Here is a 21,661-nt window from a genome sequence, read left to right as displayed (position 1 = left end):
TACCTCAGAAAATACACTTCTGTTGAAGGGCCAAATTCCAGCTTTTGTGAAACCAACTTTTATATTTTCCGGGTTGAACTTGCAAAGGACTGGTTCTTTGCAGAGCTGGGCAGTCTCGTGAATCGTAATTCGTTGACCTGGATAGATCTGCAACCAGGTGTTCAGTGATTCTCTCATCGCAAACTTGAATGGTCCGTAGACAGAGACGTCCAATGGCTGTAAGCGGTGGGAACAATGGGGAGGAAAGGTCAGGAGGTAGACCCAATTATCTTTGCACAGCCGCACTAATTCCACCGAAACATGGCTATTGTGGTTGTCAAGTAGCAGTAGCACAGGGTCTTCTTTTGATGGCTTCACCAGCTTGATGAAGTGCTCAATAGAAGCTACAAAATTGATCGAGGTTATCTGACAACTAGGGTAAGAAGACCCGAGACATCCTGGAGGGCCTTTTCGACAAAGCTGGTTGATTAATATCGCCCGTGGGAACATAAAAACGGGGGGAAGAGCTTGACCAGTGGCTGAAATAAACCCAAGCATTGTAACATTTTCCCCTCTCTCTGCTGACACTATCTGGGAAACTTGCTTTGATCCTTTCCTTGCGATTACTTTTGGAGCTGGCAATACAGTAGGAACCCCAGTTTCATCACAGTTCCAGATATGGTTTGGTAGGAACTTAAATTTTTCGTAGAGTTTCTGCAGATTGTCGAAGAACAGATTCACAACCACTGAATTGAAGCCAGCAGCCCTTGCCTGGCTGGTATTTTCAGGCTTACGAATAGATAGCTCTGGGTTTCGTTTCATAAAGCCTGAGAACCAGTCAACCCCAGCTATGTCGTCTCGCACCCAGCTCTCCGGCGTTTCGACGCCAATCAATTTGCCCCATTCAAAGGCAAGTTTCCTCGCTTCTTTCGGAGTGAGGCCGTGATTCATCAGCTGATATTTTAGGAGATACTCTACAAACTCTTTTTCTTGTTTGTTAGAGAAAACAGTTTTTCTCTTCAGGTTGGGCGATGGGCTTGGGCGACCTGGGGGTGTAACTGGATTCGCTCGAGGTTCTTCAGTAACTCCTCGTCGATTTTTCAGAGCATAGGTGACGGTTGATTTCTTCAGTCCATAGGTTTTTGCGGCATTTCTAATAGATAGTCTACGCTCTAAGACTGCATTCACTGCCTGCTCCATGGATTCGCCATCTGGTAGATCGTGTTTCCTGATGTATTTGCGAACCATTGTCCAACTAGAAAGAACAAACAGTAAATGCACGGGAAATAACCTGAAAATAGCTTTAAGAGGCAATGATATGAACCGGGTCCCTCCTTACTTACAGTTCGTTACCACGAATTATTTGATCATGTAAATCAAAAAAAAATTATATTATAAATTAAAAAAAAAACTTTTTTTTAATTAACGGCTTTTGTGATTAAGGGGTCATTCTTAAAGCATTGGAACAAATTTTGAACTTTAGCGTGGAGTGAAGTATTGACTAGGGGGTGGACCCCCTCAAATACGTAATAAAAATATACGAATATAGTTTGTTACGTGAGTGAATTCATAAGTTACGTCAGAACAAAATTTAGAGAAAGTCATTTAGCCAAAAAATAAATAAAATTGATATACAAATTTTGTTTGAATTATTCAGGTACGATGAGCCAAAATTGAAGCTGCATTAATTCAAAAACATCCTGAAAATAAATTACAAAAGACAAGTTTTTTTAACTGAAAGTAAGGAGCGTAAGTAAAACTTAAAACGGACAGAATTTATTCCGTATATGAAAGGGGTTGTCCCCTCCTCAACGCCTCGCTCTTTACGATAAAATTTTGATTGTTTAAGAAAATAGAGTTGTGAGAACGAGTCAAACTTTAGCGTAGTGAAGAGCAAGGCGTTGAGGAGGGGATATACGGAATAATCTCTGTTCGTTTTAAGTTTTAATGTTGCCCCTTTCATTAAACTAATGAAACAGCCAACTTAACCTCGTTGTGTTGTGCGAAAAAAAAAACACATCTACACACAAGCAACGCCATCTAGCATCATCGATCAAACTCCAAATATTAGATAAGAAATTCTCTAAAAATTGCCTCTAAAGAGGTAAAGACGTTCTCTCAAATGATAAACAAAAATCGCACAGGGTAAAGTTGGACACACGGAGCGACCTTGGCCAGTGACCAAAGTCGCCCCCGAATTGTTGTCCAATCTCGCCCCTATCGAGCCAATTTTAGAAAATGGCGTCCTGAAAAAGAAGTACTCGGAATAGACAAATCAAACTCAGGGTATAGATAGAGGATGTATCTAGCAACTGTACAACATCAACAACAAAGGAAAACTACCACCTTTTTTTACCGCAAATCGAGCTGATGTTGCGACTTCCAGATTTTGTTTTAGCATCAAAAAACTTTCTTACCTCTTATCCTGGTGCTAACAGTTCCGTTAGATTTCAAACTTCTCGCCAATGTAGACATACATAAGCCCCATCTACCCTATTTTTTGTTGATCGATAGAAGCAATAGGCTAGATGTCAGGTTCGACGTCCAAGTTCGCCCCTGTCCAGTTTCGCCCCGTTCTCCCCTACAAATTCCATTCTAACTGCAAAAAGACTGTGTCTTGTGCAAACTCTGTTCTAGCACTCTTAAAGAAAACAATATCCAGTAGGTCTCTCTATGTTTTTGTGAGGTTGTACAAGGCCCTTGTCAGACCAGTACTTGATTTTAGAATGTGCATAGCATCACCAGGGTACAGGGGTGATGTACAGTGCTGGAGGGAGTGCAGAGGAGAGCCACAAAGGTAATATCTAAGATGAGAGATAAGCCTTATGTTAAACATTTAAAGGAGCTTAAATTATCTACACTGGTTTACCAACAACAGCTGATATGCTGATGACACGTAAGCTTACTTTGCAAGAACCCCCTCCCCATTCCATTTACCAATTTCACAAAATATTGGCACTGACAGGAGAGGAAATTCAAAGAAGCTGTTTAAACCATCAGTCAAAACTCAACAACTGTTTTTCTCCTGTTGTGTAGTAAACCACTGGAATAGTTTGTCAAATAAAACAGTCTCAGCATCCAGTAATAAAGTGTTCAAGAAGTCATTGGATGCTGAATGGAATGGTGTTCCCTGGTAGTACCAGTAAGATGCATTTGATGTTTAGTCATCCACATCATCAAGTATGGAGCATGTAACAGATCATGATGGATCTTAATTTGCTCCAAAGTGCAAATTAAGGTAATGATCTATAATTTGTCTTTTTCATTTGAATTTTTAATATGTATTTTACATATTACATTGGTTCTAGGTGTTTAACCCCCCCACCCCCTCCCCAGGAAATACCCCCTCCCCCCCGGAAAATACCCCTACAGAAAATACACCCCCCTGTATGAAAATAAGGCTTTCCAAATTTTAGAATTTTATTTGAGTTTTTTCTTATTTCTGTAGGGGGTACTTGTGTATTATGAGCCACTCACTGAAGTTTGTGCTGTATAAAATTCAAGAACACACCAGTTTTCTTTGTTACTTTAGAAATAAATTTGCATATTAGGGGGGGGGGGGGGTAAAGTATAGCAGGTCTGCTTGAAAAATATTTTTGGTACAAATATTCTGCATATTAGATAGATATATATAGAAGTGTATTTTAAAATCAAATATACGCCCATGAACAAAGTAAAATAACATAAATGAAAGGCGCAAATAACATAAACTTTGATCAGCAATCATCATAAAACGCTTCAATGAAACACTACATTAACCTAATAATAGTACTTAATACTTGGAAAAACAGTCATTAAAAAAAAACCACTTAAATTGAAACATTACATTTACTTTTTTTTTTTTTTTTTTTTTTTTTTTTTTTTTTAGCATAATTTCCAGATACCTCGCTATTCTTCTGTAAGGCCGTATATTTGGCTTTAAAATACACTTCTCTATCTATCTATCTAATATGCAGAATACTTGTGCCAAACACATTTTGCATGCAGATCCGCATTTACCAGGGGATAAACGCCAGCCACCATTATCATTGCATAATAAATGCATTTATTTCTTTATATCCTTCAATCTTTTATTGAAGCCTTGACTTTAGTAGTGTTTGTACTATTTTAATTAGGATAATGGTATACTAGTTAAAATGACAGGTTAAAATAGCACAACTATGTATTGGAATCATAATAACTTAAAACAACATACCCCTTGCCCTCTTCTGCAATTATATTTTTGGGTAGTTTACTGTAGTAGATATTTTATTAAGTGTTTTTACAGTAGATCCTTTTATACTTTAACGTTTCTATTCAAAGAGAACAACAAGTTTTGCCAAGAAAAACTTGGTTTTCTTGAGGTAGGCAGCATTCCAATGAGACAGAATCATTAAAAAGGTAGCCTGCCAGTTACAAAAGTCATTAATTTTGTCAAAAATCCAATTTAATCTTTGAATGTGTTCAAATATTTGCAAAAAATATAGGTTTTGAAAAATAGAGCAATCTTAGGCTATGAAATATCCTCATTGTATTTTTGTGTTAGTACCTTTGTGCTGTAATCATACCTTTGTTAGTTCTTTCATAAAATGGCAACATTGGATGTAATTTCATAAATTGTGTGGATTGTGGTGATGTTTAAAAAGGCTTGGATTTCCAAATAACAAGCATGAAATTAATATGTACTATTACTTCTCATCTCTAAGGCGTTAGAACAAGTAGGAACACTTGTAGCAGGAATAGACTTTCAGTATAAATGGAAATTTGTTTTTGATCATAAAGTGAAAACAGTACTCTTCTCTTAGCTCTAAGTTTCTAACTAGATATAGTTTATTCCTTCAGTAGTTTTTAACTAGAAACAATAATACTGAAATCAAAGTTTGCTGGTAGTTGGTTCTTGCTGTGGTGCATGGAACATTTTGAGAAGAGGTGCCCTGGAAAAAGACTGCTTAAAATAAGTACAATTGATATTATTCTGGGAGAAGTCACCCAAATGTGTTGGATTTCAGGTCAGAAACGTCCATTGCCTCCAGAGGTCCATTGCCAAAATAAACAAATATGATAAGTTCAAAACTTGAATAGAGGAGAGCATGAGGAGGAGGGGGGGGGGGCAAATGCTAAGTAAGATTTGTATGTTACCTATATGAAATGGAAACTTTTTAATCTAAAAAGTATTACAAAAAAAATTCATTGTTTTATATTCCAAACATCTAATTATTATCAAGTTTGGAGGTAACCATTAAGGGCAATTCCCAGAGGTATGCTTGCATATTTAAAAAAGGGAAGCCACTTTCAGTCATATCTTCTCAGTTAATTATTTTTATAGGGATTGGTTATAATAAAGTAATGTTTTTTTTTGTATTTGGAAGCAGAAAACCACAGGGAAGTATTTACAATGCATGTTTTCACATTCAGATGAAAATCTCAAGTTGAGTCACTTTAAACCCTCATCATTGCACCAAAGCCATGAAGATTATTAAATCAAATTTATTGGATTAAATGATTTTTTGAGTAAGGAAAATCTTAGATGTACTTTGTTGAGATGTTAGGCTTTTATTTAGGGGGCTATAACCTCATGTTAGGAAAAATAAATCTACCAAGTCTTTAAACAACAATTAATTTCTTTTGCCCTCACATTGCAAATCCTCAGAAATGAACTAACGTTTTCCTATCATTATGAGTGTCTCTATTGCTACTATTATGGCCTATTACTTCTACTACTAGTCTGTTGGAGCATTTAGTTGCATGAGATAAGCACTCATTCATTCCACTGTGAAGATGATGCCCTGGTCACCTCCCAAATCCTTTTCAGAATATTTATCAAACAGTTTGTGGTAGCAAACTGTAAGTAAGGAGCACTGTGGCACTATAGTAACTGAAACTCTAAAAAATGGAATTTTGATATCAATAGATACATAAAAAAATTAAATTATTATGCTGATTCCAAATATATAAGATTAATTAAGTTTAATGTTACGCATCAAAAGCTACAAGCCTGGGAAAATTTGCCTGATTTTTGAAAAACGGGGAAAACAACCCCTAAAAGTAAAGGAATCTTAATGAAAATTAAACCATCAGATTCAGCATATCAGAGAACCCTACTGTGGATGTCTCAAGCTCCTTTATGAAAAAATGGGGAATTTCGCATATTTTGCCAGAAGAAATATCATGGATGCATGTTTATTTTGTTTGTTTGTTTGATTTTCCTAGGGGTGATTGTACATTTGTACTGAATAAATTTTCTTAAAAGATTGGGAGAGGACTCATGTGACTGGAAGTCAAAAGTTCTTATGCCCTTTTTAAGTTGCCCAAAAAATTTAAGGACAGCTAGCCCCCTCCCACACCCCTTTTTTCTTCAAAGATGTCAAACCAAAATTTTAAGCTAGCCATTTTGTTCAGCATAGTTGAAAGGCTCAATGAATACTCCTTTGAAGATAATCTATCTATCTATGACCCATCACAGCCCCTGGAGAAAGGACTGTAAATTACAAAATTTACCCATTGTATACACATAATATTTTTCAGATTTGATGGAATTGTCCAAAGGGAATTTTATGGTGGAGGAGAGTTTTTTTACGTGGGAGGTACTTTCTACAGAGGAGTTTCTTATGACGGGGGAGAATTTTTTTTATGAAGGTATTTACTAGTATTATTTAAAAAACGATCAGAAATTAAATAAAAAAACAAGTTTTTTTCAACAGAAAGTAAGGAGCAACATTAAAATTCGAAAGAAACGGAAATTATTCCATATATGAAGGGGATGCCTCCTTTCTCAATACCAGGCTCTTTACTCTAAAGTTTGACTGTGTGTCCCAATTTCTTAAGAACGACTCCTGGAACACAAGGCAATTTCATTACAATAAAAAGAATTTTAAATGTGCTGAAAAACTTTAGCATAGAGAGCAAGGTATTGAGGATGGGGGCGGCCACCCCTTCATGTATCTCTCCTGGTTTCTCTCTTATCCCCTTTAGAGCGAGTGTAGTTAATTTAGGAATTTGTTCTTTCTGTATCCTAAGGAAGTGTTGACTGCAGCAGAACTACTTTCTTACATTAAACACTCTGTTTGGATTTGAACCACACCCCTCATTAGGAGTAGCATTTAATAATTCCAAAATAAGCATTATGCCTATTGTTGGTTTGCCTCATATTTTATGGTGCTGACAAAAATTGAGATAATTTGGAAATTTACGGATACAACCAGAGAAAGCCCCAAAAAGTGCTTAAAGCTATTTAAGTGTACTAATTCCTCAACTAGCCTTGTTATGGTAAGGTATAACAATATATGGTAGGCCTATTTAATAGCTTAAGTGAAATTTAGGTAAAATATACTTTGTTTTGTCTATCTTGGAGGCTTTTCCCCTTTATCCTCTCTATATGTTCATATAAATAACAACCATTAGCTAAAAACTGTGTTGGCTGTGTAAAGATTGACTAGGATTTGCTGAGTTTATATGCAGTAGTTGTCCAGTCTTAGATGGCCCAAAGAAAAATGAAGACTGTAGCATCATAGTACTATCACTTTCATTGTGTAATATTGGGTGCCTGGCCAAAGTCAGTTTTTAAATATATCAAATCTTAAAAAGCATCTCTCAGCTGCTACTGGAATATGTTTGAACCGTGAGCTTATTCTCTTCTGCAGAAACTTCAGTATGAACAACCATTTCTAGCAATCTCCTGTAAGTCTCACATGATACATGGCAGAACTCTGAGCTATAAGTTTTTCTTTTTACGCAATGCTGCCATTTGTGAATTGCTTCATTGACCTCTATTTATTCACCACACCCATACAAATTAATTTCTAACTCGTTTTTGTTCCTTTTTTCAAGATTTTCAAACTAAAATTGTTTACTTTAGGGTAGGTTTTGTCAAGTGGATTTTAATTTTTTTTTTTTTTTAATTGCATTTAGTCATTGGCACTGAACTGGTTAATGGCACTGAACTGGATCAACCAAGAAAAATAAAGACCTCTTATACTTGAGATATTATTATTCACCTTTATTTCAGGGTATATTTGAATGCCATAACAAAAGCAAAAAGTGAAAAAAGAAGGTTGTTTGTGTCAAACCAGCTTGATGAATGTAGAGATGCTTCTGGCTTATTCTATATGCTTCCTTTCCAGAAGGTAATTGATTGAATAGAAGTGATTTTTCCATAGATGTAAACTTGTCTGAAGATTCATTACACTTAAATTACTTTGAAGACAAACTATTTTTTAAACAGATTTTTTTCCGTTTTGAAGTAATTTCTGGAATATAAGGTAAGCAAATCGTGTTTGTGGGTTTATTCAAATCATCTACAGGCATGGGACTTAGGGATTTAAGAGAATGTGATTTAATCTTTGAGCAATAACAGTATTAAAGAGAGGAATAGGGTAACCGTTGCCAAAAATATGTCTTTATTAAAATTCAACTCTTTTTTAATATAAGGCTTTGAAGAAATATTAAGTACTGTATCTACAATACATATTACCACGCCTCTTTTATCTTATGGAGGTTGGCTAGACTTGAAGTGAAGTTATTTATTATTCTGTGTTGGTTTTTTACAAACTGTAAAATCAAGCTTATTTACACTACGCATAATCAGGACATCTAAAAAATGTATTTTCTATCTTCTTCTGTCTCTAAAGTGAATTGCAGGTGTCTATTGTAAGTATTTAGATGGTCTAGAAAGCCTTTCATTTTCATGATAATTCCAAACTGAAATTACATCATTCATGATGTATTCCCGAAACACATGCTCAAGAAAATACGAATTAAGCAACCAATTTTCAAGATTTTTGACGTAAATATTTGCAAGTAGGCCTGATAGTACGGCTCCCATAGGAAGGTCTTTTATTTGTTGGTAATAAGAATCTTGTAACTGAAAGTGCATGGAATATTTGTTACACAATTTAACCAAATTCATGAGAACATTCATGTCTAGCCCTATTGCCGATTCTTCTATTAGATGATAATTGTGTTCACGTGTGTTCTGTATTAATTGCTCCGACTTTGAAACATCAATAATTCTAAGTAATTTTACCTAGATTTGTATTTCCTTTTTGTGTTCGAGTTCTAAGCAATAATTCTTTTAATAACTCATTTTGCCATTTTGACAAGTAGAACTTTGAGGTAGTTCGTCCAAGCTTTAAATCGGATTTAAAAAAGTAATTTCCCAATCTAATCTCTTGCAAAAGGTTGGAAAAAAAATTATTGCTGAACAAGAAATATAAAAATCCGTTTTATAATGCAGGTTCTAATTTCTCTCATTTTGTCTCCCTTTTTTGTATGTAATAAACAAAATACAGCAAGGTACATTCTTAATGCAGCACAATAACATAATATTGAATCAATAGAAAATTCAAATGCGATTAATATCATCATGATAAATGTTTGTCTCTGAAAGAAATGAAACTCTGTCAATTCTTTTTTACATATATATGCCTTAATGCTTAGCATACGAGTTCTAATAGCTTTTTACTCAGTTTCGAATTATTAAAGAGTGAATTGATATGCATAACAAAGTTATACATAACTTAGAGACAGTTCAGAACTACTGAGTGCTTTTTCACAATGAGATATTTTTCTAGCACCAACATTCAGCTTGTTTCAATAGCCGGTATCAGTTTATACTAGCAATCATATGTTTGTGTCCTTTTAACCATCAAAACCAGTCAATGGCTCAGTTCTTAACTTTAGTTCCAAAGATTCTATCCAATGAGAATCCTGCAAAAATTATACTAGTTGGCCAGCCGTAACACATTTTTGCCTGATGATAAGGGGTGTTAGATAATTTTTTTTTATTATTAAGCTTAAATTTGTCCATTTTTGTTGGCAACTCGCCCATTTCCATAAAAATTTCAGGACAGAACTTACCTTTATCTCAGAAACTATTCGTTTGTATGGTTACATTTTGTTTTTTAGAGATTTTCTTTTTAATTAAAGCACCATAATATCTAACAAGCAAGACCAATTTAAGATTAGTGAGATCACTTTTATTTATAGCTTTGACCACCCTCTGTCTCACTATAGGGTCTTCGGGTTGAGCAACAAGTGAGATTGATCACTTTTTAGTGGTCAATCACTAAAAATTTTAGTTTTTCTGAAGTGAGATTACACTCCAGAAAAATTGAATGAAATGGCCCAAAACATTTGCTTATGTGTTTTGATCCCCTTAATTCCTCTGCTTAGAAAGACCATCGTCCTAAGGATTAGACTTGAGTCCACCTTTAGGTTAACTCATGCCTACAAACAGGGAAAGGCAAATTTCTACCATAAGAAACCCATTTCCTTCCTCCCTATTTGAGAAAGATTCAACAAATTTGAGTTAACAATTATAAAGATCATGCTCCCTTTTAGAGAAATAGCTCACATGGATAGCTGCCAAAAAAACAAGAATTTTATTTTTAATTTCTCCATTTTTTTTTTCATTGTAGGTTAAATTTTATGCTTGTTCTACATTTTTGTTTCGCCGACGACAGCTGTTACATATGATTTAAATATTCAATAAGTCTTCTTCCGCAATTCATTGTCTTTAAAATTTCCTCCTTCTTTATTTTTTATAGAAATGCGAGCATAAAAAGTAAACACATTAAAGAGTCAAAGCCCCTCACTCTTCTAGAATTCTTATCTCAGTCTCAAAATATCTGATATTCAGGAATTTATTATTTAGCTTTAATTTCTGTTTTTCTCAGGAACAGGTTTTTGCTGTCATGACATTTTTGCTCCATGACTTGTCATTCATTTTATTTGACTTTTTCGGTATTTTACGGTCATTTCAAGCTGAACGAATACTTTGATCCTAAAATAGGATTTTTATCCTTAAATTAAATTGAAGGGATAAATTCTTTCCAGGGATATCTGGTTAATTGGGACATTCAGAAAACTATATGGGACTACATTTATGGTAAAGAAGAGCTGAACTTTGATTTTGCTAACCAAAAGGTAGTTTTAACTGAGCCCTATTTCAATTTTCAACCAATTCAAGAAGGTCTTGCTGAAGTGTTCTTTGAAGATTTAGAATGTGAAGCTCTATACAAGACTAACCGTAAGTCATCCATTTCTAGATTTAAATTTCAACCGTAATGAAAATTTGTTCAACTTATACTTTGTATTTTGCCATACACTGACAATCTATACATGTATATAAGACGTAAATGTGCCTAGGCTCTCATTTTGACTAGTAAAATATAATAATTCAAAATAAATTAGCAAAATAAAATAATTTTGTAGAAAATTATTTTATTGTAATCATTCAAAGATTTATAATTCAGTTTACAATGAAAATCGTGAAAAACAGCTCGTCTTTCAGGGGTACCAATTCATGAAAATGTAGTGGGGGAGGGGCAAATGTATTTTCAAAACCAAGGGTGGGGTAATTTTGTCGTTTTTGCGATTTCTTTTCCAGAGAATGGGGTTTACCGATTCTTGTAGTTTTTTCTTTGTTTTTCGCCTAGCTTGGTGCTGTAGTTATTTCTCTTATTTTAACAAATAATTCTTGATTTAAAATGCCCAATAACTAGCTGGGTCAAATGGCAATATATTCTTAATCCATTCGTGGCCAGTAATGACAACTGGCATCATAATTGAATCTCGTCGGCAGTGGTACCTTTATTTGGAAGATGACTATAATTTTGATTGCTGTGGATGCCGTATTAATAATACTTTCAAAAAAGCCTTAGCAGGGGGTACCTACTATGCTTTAGGTGTTCCGATAGTATGCTGTTTCGAGTGGAAGGGTGAATTCGTATGCCTTTCTTGGTAAGAAGTTTTAAAATCTTTTGCAGAGGAGCAGAGAGGTGGTAGCATTGGGGATAAAAATACCTGTTAGTGAGAATAAACAGGGAGAACAACATGTATAGGGATATTGCTTGAAAATACAAAAAGGTAGGCCCAATGATGGGCTTTAGTGATTGAGTACACTCGGCATCTACTACTACTATTACTAACAACTCACCAAGCCGCCTGAAGTCAACACAGCTACGCACGCTCCTCCTCCATCCTAATCCATTCAAAGCCTCCAAGCCACACTTACAAGGATTAAAGTATTTAGCCGAGTTGGATCAAGTGGAATCACATACTGTCTTGAAGTGTACACCGGAAAACGTATAGTGGAAAATACTAAATTAGGCCAAGGAGCCGATGTCGTCTTACGTCTTGCCAAAGGTGTACTTCGTCATCAGAGCTTCAAGTTATTTTTGACAATTTCTACCCAGGTGTGGCGTAGGTTCAAAAGTTTCTGCTCTTGGGAGTCCTTCCAGTTGGGACGATTCGACCAAATGGAGTGAAAGGTTGTACCCTAGAAAGCGACCACCAGCGTATGAAAACGAGGCGGGAAATTTTGACTGTAGAGATGAATTAGATGATGAGATTGTATGACAGCTAAATTATATGACAGCAGAGTAATTTACATCGCATCATCATTCATATTTTTTTCCTACTGACAGTTTTGAAAGATAGGACTCAAAATAAAAACGACGCACAGTTGTTTTCCACCCCCATTGTATCGCTTAGTAAAATCGTTCTGTGAGTGGGGTTGACATGAACGATATGCTTCTCTAATTCTATTGAAGATACCTGAAACTGAAAGTGGTTTCGGAGGCTTTTCTTCTATTTTCTAGACTTGTCAGTACAGACAAGTCCAGATTAACTGCTCCCTGTCAGTTTATTAATATACCAGTACATTATTTTACTATTATGCCATCTAGCTGTATCTTCCAGATCCTGGGCAATTTTATCAATGGTCTCCACTTCACATCTCCTTAGTTTTGGTTAATCCTAATAATAAAAGCCTATTACGAATAGAAAGATATAGTAATTCAAACAAGAGCCTGAAAATTTGAAATTTAGAGCTTGAAATTTAGGGTGAAAATTTGAATTGAATTTGAAGTGCAAAGATAAAATAAGATAGTTTTTTATATTCATTGGAATTCAAGTAAACGGTTAATTTCATCGACACAGAACTTAGGCTAATTTTATACATAATCCCCAGCAGCATTTATGCACTTGTCCCATCGGGTTTCTAATTTTTGAATGCCTTTGCCATAGAATTTTTCGGGTTAATCTTGAAACCATTTTTGTCCCTTGCATCCAATTTCTTCATTGAATCGAAAATGTTTCCCGCTTAGAACCTCTATAAGAGGTTTAAGCAAAGCAAAGTCCAATGGGATAAGATTACGGTTGTAAGAGGATGTGGAAGGGTTTCCAGCACTATTTTTTGAAGTGTTTAATGGGTTAGCAGTGCCACATTTGGGCACGATTGGTATTGAAGTAAGACTAACGTTTTTTTTAGCATATTACTGCAATTCCGATTGTTGCTGGTTCGTCAATCTTCAGAAATACTGGGCAGCTTTAAAAACTGAAATTATAATATTCATTAAAGAACTAGGTTTCGGGCTACAGCGGTTTGTCTAGTTACTTATTGAATGGCTCTTGTAGTTACCAAGCCTTGGCTTTTTTTGCTCACTTCCAGTTTCCCTTTGTTTTTTTTTGTTTTTGCCATACGAGCTGAGTTGTCCTAAAATGTTGGAGTAAAAGAAGCAAAAATAACTAAATTATACCTTCTTATTAGACGTTCATAATTCTTTGAGGCATTTCAGTAGAAAAACTGCATTAGCAGTATCATGAATTTGTCTAAATTATATTAACTACATATCTAAAATTCTTTTAACGTCCTTCAGTTTTCTAAAATCTCTATATATTCATATAAGAAAATGTTTTATAAACAATTGAATCTTTTTTATCTTCAACTCCTCAAAGATAGAGAGGAGAATATACACCCTAGACCACATGGAAATTGTAGATTTTTTTTGGGAAAGTTTAAGAGCAAAGTAAAATCTATGTTGAATGCCCTATTTAATAAAACTTTATTAGTTTCATCACCTTAACACAAGGATCTTTGTAAGGTTTAGGGGTTATATTCTGAGAACCTAAAAACGAACAAAAAGTAATTTAAAGAAAAAATAAGTTATCCTGATGAAAGTTAAGAACGAAGTTGAAACTTCAAATGGACAATTGGCCCGAATTCTGTGCAACATATATCTGAAAAATTGTTTCAAATAAACCGACTCGTAATATTCTGCTATATTTGTAGAATTTTGAAGAACTAGCGCTTTACTGAAAACTGAGGTTACTCAAGGTTTTAAGATAATTAGAATTCTATTCTAAAATTTATTTATTTCCAGGATGATAAAAGTCTATTGAGAGCCTTGAAACTTAGTCTTTTATTTTCTAAAGGCTGGTTAAGAGCCTTTCTTCTCTTAACCCCGTCTTTTTGTACCGATTTTGTGTTTTCACTAAAGCGCTAATATTTTTTTTTTAGAATTTTACAAATTTAGAGAAATATCACGTGTTGGTTTATTTGAACCTGTTCTACAGACATTCAACTGCTCTCTACTTCCCTCTGCAAAACTTTTTGTTTAATCAATTGCTAATTAAGACTGTGTGTAGGGGTATTTTTTTAACTATTAGGTTTCAGTAAAAATGGGATTAGTACAATTTTGAGTTCAAACTTTCAGAAACACATTAGGTGGATAAAGGACTACCAATTGTTAGCAGACTATGCTTCTTATATGCAAAGTAACCTGTCAGGAAAGTGTAAGATGTAGTATAGCAGTAAAGGTAAAGAGTTGAGGGTGGATGCAACAGCCCCACTCAGATTTTTGGAGTATTTACTGTTCATTTTAAATTTAGTATAGCCGTTCACTTTCTTGTGAAATAAGTTGTTGGTTTTATTAAATTTATGTCCGTTTTTCAAGTGTATTTCATAGTTTGGGTGGGATGAATGAAGTCATGATTTGGAGCTAGAGACCAACTTTGACAAGATACCATGCTAAGCTATTAAATACTAAAAAATTGGGTTTTGCCGTGTTTAATTATTTCAGCTTGAATACTAGATGTCAGTAATGTTAAGTAATATGGTTTGAGGTATTATCCCAACGATAATTGAAACAACTATCTCACTATGAGAAGTTTTACGGAAAAAATAACCAATACGAATGAACCTACAGCTTATGAAAATAAAGCTACAAAAAGGCAAGAAATATAAACTTGCAATATTTATAGGATGCACTGAATGAATATGGTTTTATTCAGGTTATGGTTTTATAAGAGTTTGGAGTTTATGTTTCAAAAGTAAGTTTATCTATCAGGCGGTAAGTAAATTCCTGCTTATTGGAGGAATTTGAAATACATATAGCCTGTGCTTAAGTTCGTTTCTCTTTCTAGGCTCTTCATTCGCTTTCCAGTACAGTTGCTGCGTGAAGCCTAGTAAATGAGAGCAATCAGGATGTCCGCTGCGTTCTTTTTTGCATAACTGCCTTTTTAATCTCCATTGTAGCCCTTCATTTTATGTCATTTTGTTCTTAATCTTTTGAATGGCTTTGATCGCTCTCATGAGGGAGAATCTTGATACATAGCATGAATTGTCATGGTACTCCATTCCTTCAACTTTCTTGTGGATTCCACTTGCCTATATTAGTTTATTTTGGGATCTTTCAGATGTAGTGATTTAATTTCGAAGTATTAATTTTTCAAACGTTAGAGGACTGTGCGACATGGAAAGAAAAACAAATTTAAATAAGGGTTTATCAAGTTTAGCACTAATACTTAAATTCAAGACTGTAACCAGGGGAGGGGGGCTACTGGATTTGAACCCCCCTCCCCCCAAAAATCTTTTTGACTCGTAAAAAAGTAAACAAAATGCACATAAACAAATTTCTGATGCGTTTTCTAAACTCTTTTTTTTGGACCTATATATCACTTTGTTTTAGATAAATCACTGAAATGAAATTTCAAATGATTTAGTTCCACCGAAATATATATATATATATATATATATATATATATATATATATATATATATATATATATATATATATATATATATATATATATATATATATAATATAATATAGATAGAAAGATAGATAATCTATTCAGCCACTAGGCCATATACACACATCACAATGATTATATAAGACAACAGCCAGCATACGCTTAAATAAATGGTATAACTACTAACAACAAACAAAAACCTTAAACCCATTATTTACATCTTTTTAAACCCTCTGTTATAAATCAAATGACTGTTATAATCATCTCCCGGGATGAATACTTAAGAATCCTAGGAAAAAACGCTTCCCCATCACCTAAATACTTCAATCTCAAACCTGAAAGCCCTTGACACACCATCAAAAAATGGAGCAGATTTTCTTCCATACCTCCTTTTCCTCCTTCCTCCATACCACATAAAGAGCAAGTATAACATGATCTCGGGCCCTGAGCATTTCTTTAAAATACTTTTAATCTACTTTTTAAGGGCAAACCATTCACTCGGACCTGGAACCACAGACGCAAGTTTTCCGGTGGCAAATTCAGCTTAAAATGATATTCTAATCCAAAAGACTCTTTTGTCTTAGAATATTGGCGCAAGGTTTCAGATTTTTGAATCTGTTCATGCCACAGTTGGATCTCTTGATCCTCATTAACGTGTTTCACCTTCCGATAAATTTCCTCTGGATCACCTGTTGGACCAAGATCTTCATTCCAAACGCGTGAAAGTCCGGCTTTATCAAGGAGGGCTTTAACATGGAACGGCCACGATCTTTTTCTACCTTGCTGCAATAATTCAAAATATGCGGCTTTCATGACCCTCTCATCTGGTAGTTGGATAATTTTCAGCCAAAATTTTACAACTTGTAGTAACGCTTTTCTTTATGCACCGAAAACAAACCTAGATCTCCCTTAAGAGCCTGTGTATGAGTTGTAGCATGTACCCTAACCAATTTTTTATAATATTGTAATTGAACCATTTCTAATTGCGGGGATTGACTAATTGACTGAAACTACAATTTCAGTCTTTTGGATATTTAATCTCATTTTCTTTTTTTCCAAATAAACATCTAATATGTTCAACAATATTTGCAAATCTTCGGTGCTTCTAACTATCGGCGCCGCATCATCGGCCAATAACAACAGAGACAAGCTAAATTTCCTAAACTCACTGTTGGCGCCCATTTTTCCTCAAAAAACTCAACAATATCATTAATATATAAACAAAATAGCCTCGGTAACAAGGTGCTAAACTGTTTAACTCCTACCTCGCAACTAAATAAATCCGAAAACCCTTTCCCTGCTACCTCAACAATTCCTCTTGTTAGCCTATACATATCACACACTAGTCGAACAAAAATACGGGCAGTCCTATCCTCAACAATTCTACGCACAACAAAATTCTATCAACACTATCGAATGTTCTCTCAAAATCGGCAAAAGCTATCAATGAGTTAATCTTACCTCTACTATATTGTTTTATCTACGCCTTAAGTAGAACACCCGTGTCAGCTGTGCTATATCCTTCCCTGAATTCAGCTGGTTCCTCATGAATTATCTAATTCATCTTTAACCAATTAGCTAGCCTATTATCAATCAATTTCTCTAAAAAGTTACTTAAACATGGTACCAGATCTGCAGGCCTATAACTGTAATGCACCCTCGGATCCCCTTTTTGAGGTAACTGTAAAATTAAAGACAACGTCCATCCTTAAAACTGCATTCCTGTTGAAAGCACGCCTCAAGACGGCAGTATCAAAATTTACTTAAACAAATTTGAAAACTTTTTATACACACGAGTCAGAACTTTATCTATTGCACGAGTTGTTTCTCCACCGAATTTTCCTAACACGTGTGCAGCCTCCTCAATATCTACCTCCTCTGTTAACAAATAATATTCCTCTCTCATACTGTAATTATATTCCTTCGAAATATTTCCAAATACTTCATTACGCCACTTACTAGGATCTCCTTCTTCTTTACTTGCGAAATGTTGTGGCCATTTTTTTCGATCCGGGATTCACTATGGCGCTTCTCCTTATGTTTGATTTAGCCTTCTTCAAAATTCCTTTATATTATTCTCTAGGTAAAACCGGACCATTTGGTCAATTTGGCTTGTATTAAAATCTCTTTTCTTTACTTTATTAACCTTTTATGGCATCTCTTAACATCGCAAAGCTCAACCAATAGCGCTGCTTTCCGAACCTCATTTCTAGCTTGCTTTACCCTATTTAGAGCCTCTGCAAACAAATTTTAGTACTCGAGCAATAAAGATCACAAAAACTTACAGTAACTGGTTTTGTTAAACTCAATACTGGCGCTGAAAGATCTAGCAATTACGTATTAAAATTATCTTCTAATGCATGACTAAAACCCCTCTTTAACCTTAGCTGCTCTCGTCTCTGACAAACCTGCTCTTTACTAAATACAACGCTTATTGTATTCCACTCATTGTCACACCACTCTCTCTTTCGTTGTCTATTTGGTGTAGTAAACTTGAGCTGAAAAGAACTCAATTCAATAGTTCTACACTCAAGGCCTAAGCCTAACTGTATCAGTAGGTGGTTAGACAACTAAATAGACAAAACTCCAACATTCGGTGATTACACATTCGAACGAAGGCCAACCAGAACATAATCAATAACACTAGGCCTCAGCCGCGAAATGTAAGTATGATCTCACATTGACATATCCACCCCAAACCACCCATTTCCAGTCTAAACTCCAACCTCCGAATAAAGTGCAAGGAGTTTTCTACCCCAAACATGAGCTTTTCTTTTATCATCCATGCTCTTTCTGGTGATTCTATAAATTTTGGGAAAAACGTAATACACAGGCGGTATTTCAACAACAGACAACTCAACCAAATCAGCTGTATATGCGTTAAAGCCCCTTACCAGCAATATTTTATATGACATAAATTTCCTACAAAAAATTGTAGCTTTTTTTTCTAATATAGACCATGTGTCCTCTGCAGTATATGAGCTAGATTGCGGTGGGACATAAGCTGCACAAACCAACAATTTCAGACCTGAGTGACATACCAATCTAATCCAAAACAAGGTTTTCTGATTCACTTTTCAGCTTATTAAAAGACAAAAAATAATTATTCTTTAAAAGCACTAAGATACCATCGTAATGCCGGGAGTTACTTGACACAGAACGGGCAACATGTGCGGTTATGAAACCGCGAAAAGATGGCACTTCATCACCACTGTACCATGACTCTACTAACGCAACAAAATCAAATTTTGTTATTTCAAGTTCCACTTCACTTTTCTTATTCCTTAGTCCTTGAACATTCCAAGACACCAACTTGACCACGTTTTCTCGCGTATGGCCTGCGTACGCTAATTTGTGTTTATAATTTGATCAGCTGCAAGATTGAATGGTGTCTCTGGAGTAATTCTCTGTGATTCACTGAAATCCATCCTGTAGTAGTCTTTATGTGTGTTATATGTTGATCTTCCTATATTATCACGGTACGGGCTACCACCAAGAGTATCACCTCTTTCCCGGTGTATGTGTTTATGTATGTATGTATTTTTTCTCGAAAACGGCTCCATAATTTTTCGGGAAAATTGGCATTCTGGTATATTCTGGCCTTAAAAAACGATCTAGATATGTCAGAAGTTTGAGAAAATTCGTTAAGAGCCTCGATTTTGGTTTTTACAAATTACGTCATGTAGTAGAAGTTGCAATGACGTCATGACATTTGTCACGCTTATGTGGAAAAATTGAGGATTTTCATGTATGGAGAAGTTTATATTAAATTGCTTAAAGAACAAAAAACTGGCAAATGAAAAATTATTTGCATATATTTTGACAAGGGATTACAACAATTCAAAAACCTTAAAAAAAAAAGTTTGAAGCTTAGTGGAAATCTTTGTTAGAATCCAGACTTGTGGTAATAATCCAATATCTTTGAATAGCCTCAGTATAAAAAGACATTAAATTGCGTAAAGAGCAAAAAACTGGTAATTGCAAAAATATTTGTATATATATTGACAAGGAATTACTACAATTGGACACCTTAAAAAAGAAAACCAAACGTTTGAAGCTTAGTAGAAATCGTTGTTAGGAAAACATCATTATCGATTTTCTTTTCTTAGTAGTATAAGCAGTGTATTTTTAAGACATTAAAAGAAGTTGAAAAAAAAAATTAAGTTAAGTTCTGAATCGCTAAAGCTATTATTTAAACTGCAAAAATGTTTACGGTGCCTAAATAAAAATTCTAATGGTTTAATTAAAACTATAAAAATTACTGAAAATTTTTAATTTTTTTTGTTTTTTTTAGTTAAAACCCGCTCGCTACGTGATTAAGCTTACAGGCTTGAACGCAACCAGTTATATAATGTCAGTAGGAAGGCCCAAAAACCGAAAATTTGCAATTATTACAAATAATGATTCGATATTTTAACAAGGGATTACAACAATTCAAAAACCTTAAAAAAGAAAACCAAAAGTTTCAAGCTTAGTACATATCGTTGTTAGGAAAACATCATTATCGATTTTCTTTTCTTAGTAGTATAAGCAGTGTCTTTTTAAGACATGAAAAGAAGTTGAAAAAAAAAATTAATTTAAGTTATGAATCGCTAAAGCTATTATTTAAAATGCAAAAATTTTTACGGTGCCTAAATAAAAATTCTAATTGTTTAATTAAAAATATAAAAATTACTTAAAATTTTTAATTTTTTTTTTTTTTTTTTTTAGATAAAACCCGCTCGCTACGTTATTAAGCTTACAGGCTTGAACGCAACCAGCTATATAATGTCAGTAGGAAGGCCCAAAAACCGAAAATCTGCAATTATTACAAATGATGATTCGATATTTTGACAAGCGATTGCAACAATTCAGAAACCTTAAAAAAGAAAACCACAAGTTTGAAGCTTAGCAGAAATCGTTGTTAGAAATCGAGAAAGCTTCAATAATCCAACATTTTTGAAAAGACAGCAGTATAAAATGACCTAAAATTGCCTAAAGAGCAAAAAACTGGGGGGTCCGGTACTAATATACATATATATATATATATATATATATATATATATATATATATATATATATATATATATATATATATATATATATATATATATATATATATATATATATATATATATATATATATATATATATATATATATATATATATATATATATATATATATATATATATATATATATATATATATATATATATATATATATATATATATATATATATATATATATATATATATATATATATATATATATATATATATATATATATATATATATATATATATATATATATATATATATATATATATATATATATATATATATATATATATATATATATATATATATATATATATATATATATATATATATATATATATATATATATATATATATACAATTTCTTTTAAGAGGAAAAATTAAATGGGAAAATGAACAACAAAATGGGCGCGGAATAACAAAAGTATTCTAAAAATATTTATTTGTATTGAATGTCCTGCAAGATAGATCAGAAATTAACTCGACTAGGTAATACTCGACACTCGTTACAGTAGGATACTGAAACTTGAATGTTTCAGTTGGCACCCTCTCTTATCACAAATATATGTAAGAACTTCCTGGTGAAGCTTGCTGTCTTCTCTTTGATTCTGGCTGTTTTCCACTCATATTATCGCTCATGTACATGGAAAACCAGCAGTGGACCCAAGTCTGAGGGTGGCAGGAGATGCATTTGCCTCCCTCCTAGATTTTGATAAATACCTTTTTTGCATTTTTATTCAAAATACACTCTTTTCGGCATTTTCGTTAAAAAATAAAATAGCCCCCTCCGTAGACTTTAGAAATACATTTGCCCCTCCTCCCACATTTTCGTGAATTGATGCTACTGAAA

The 21,661-nt window shown here is 34.0% G+C and overlaps 1 protein-coding gene across 1 annotated transcript in view; it reads left to right on the top strand.

Annotated features, from left to right (window-relative positions):
- Nucleotides 1–21,661, top strand: part of Arp6 (Actin-related protein 6) — a 67,027-nt gene that overhangs the window by 31,334 nt on the left and 14,032 nt on the right. Inside the window, exons 2-3 of the mRNA XM_089102000.1 lie at nucleotides 7,964–8,081; nucleotides 10,792–10,984. Coding sequence (XP_088958126.1) covers nucleotides 7,964–8,081; nucleotides 10,792–10,984 — 311 coding nt within the window. The remainder of the gene's footprint in view (nucleotides 1–7,963; nucleotides 8,082–10,791; nucleotides 10,985–21,661) is intronic.

This window comes from Artemia sp. Qi Xiang Cuo, chromosome 16 (genome assembly GCF_049724085.1).
Source record: "Artemia sp. Qi Xiang Cuo chromosome 16, ASM4972408v1, whole genome shotgun sequence".
In the NCBI taxonomy this organism is placed as follows: Eukaryota; Metazoa; Arthropoda; class Branchiopoda; order Anostraca; family Artemiidae; genus Artemia; species Artemia sp. Qi Xiang Cuo.
This window is presented reverse-complemented; position numbering and strand designations above follow the sequence as displayed.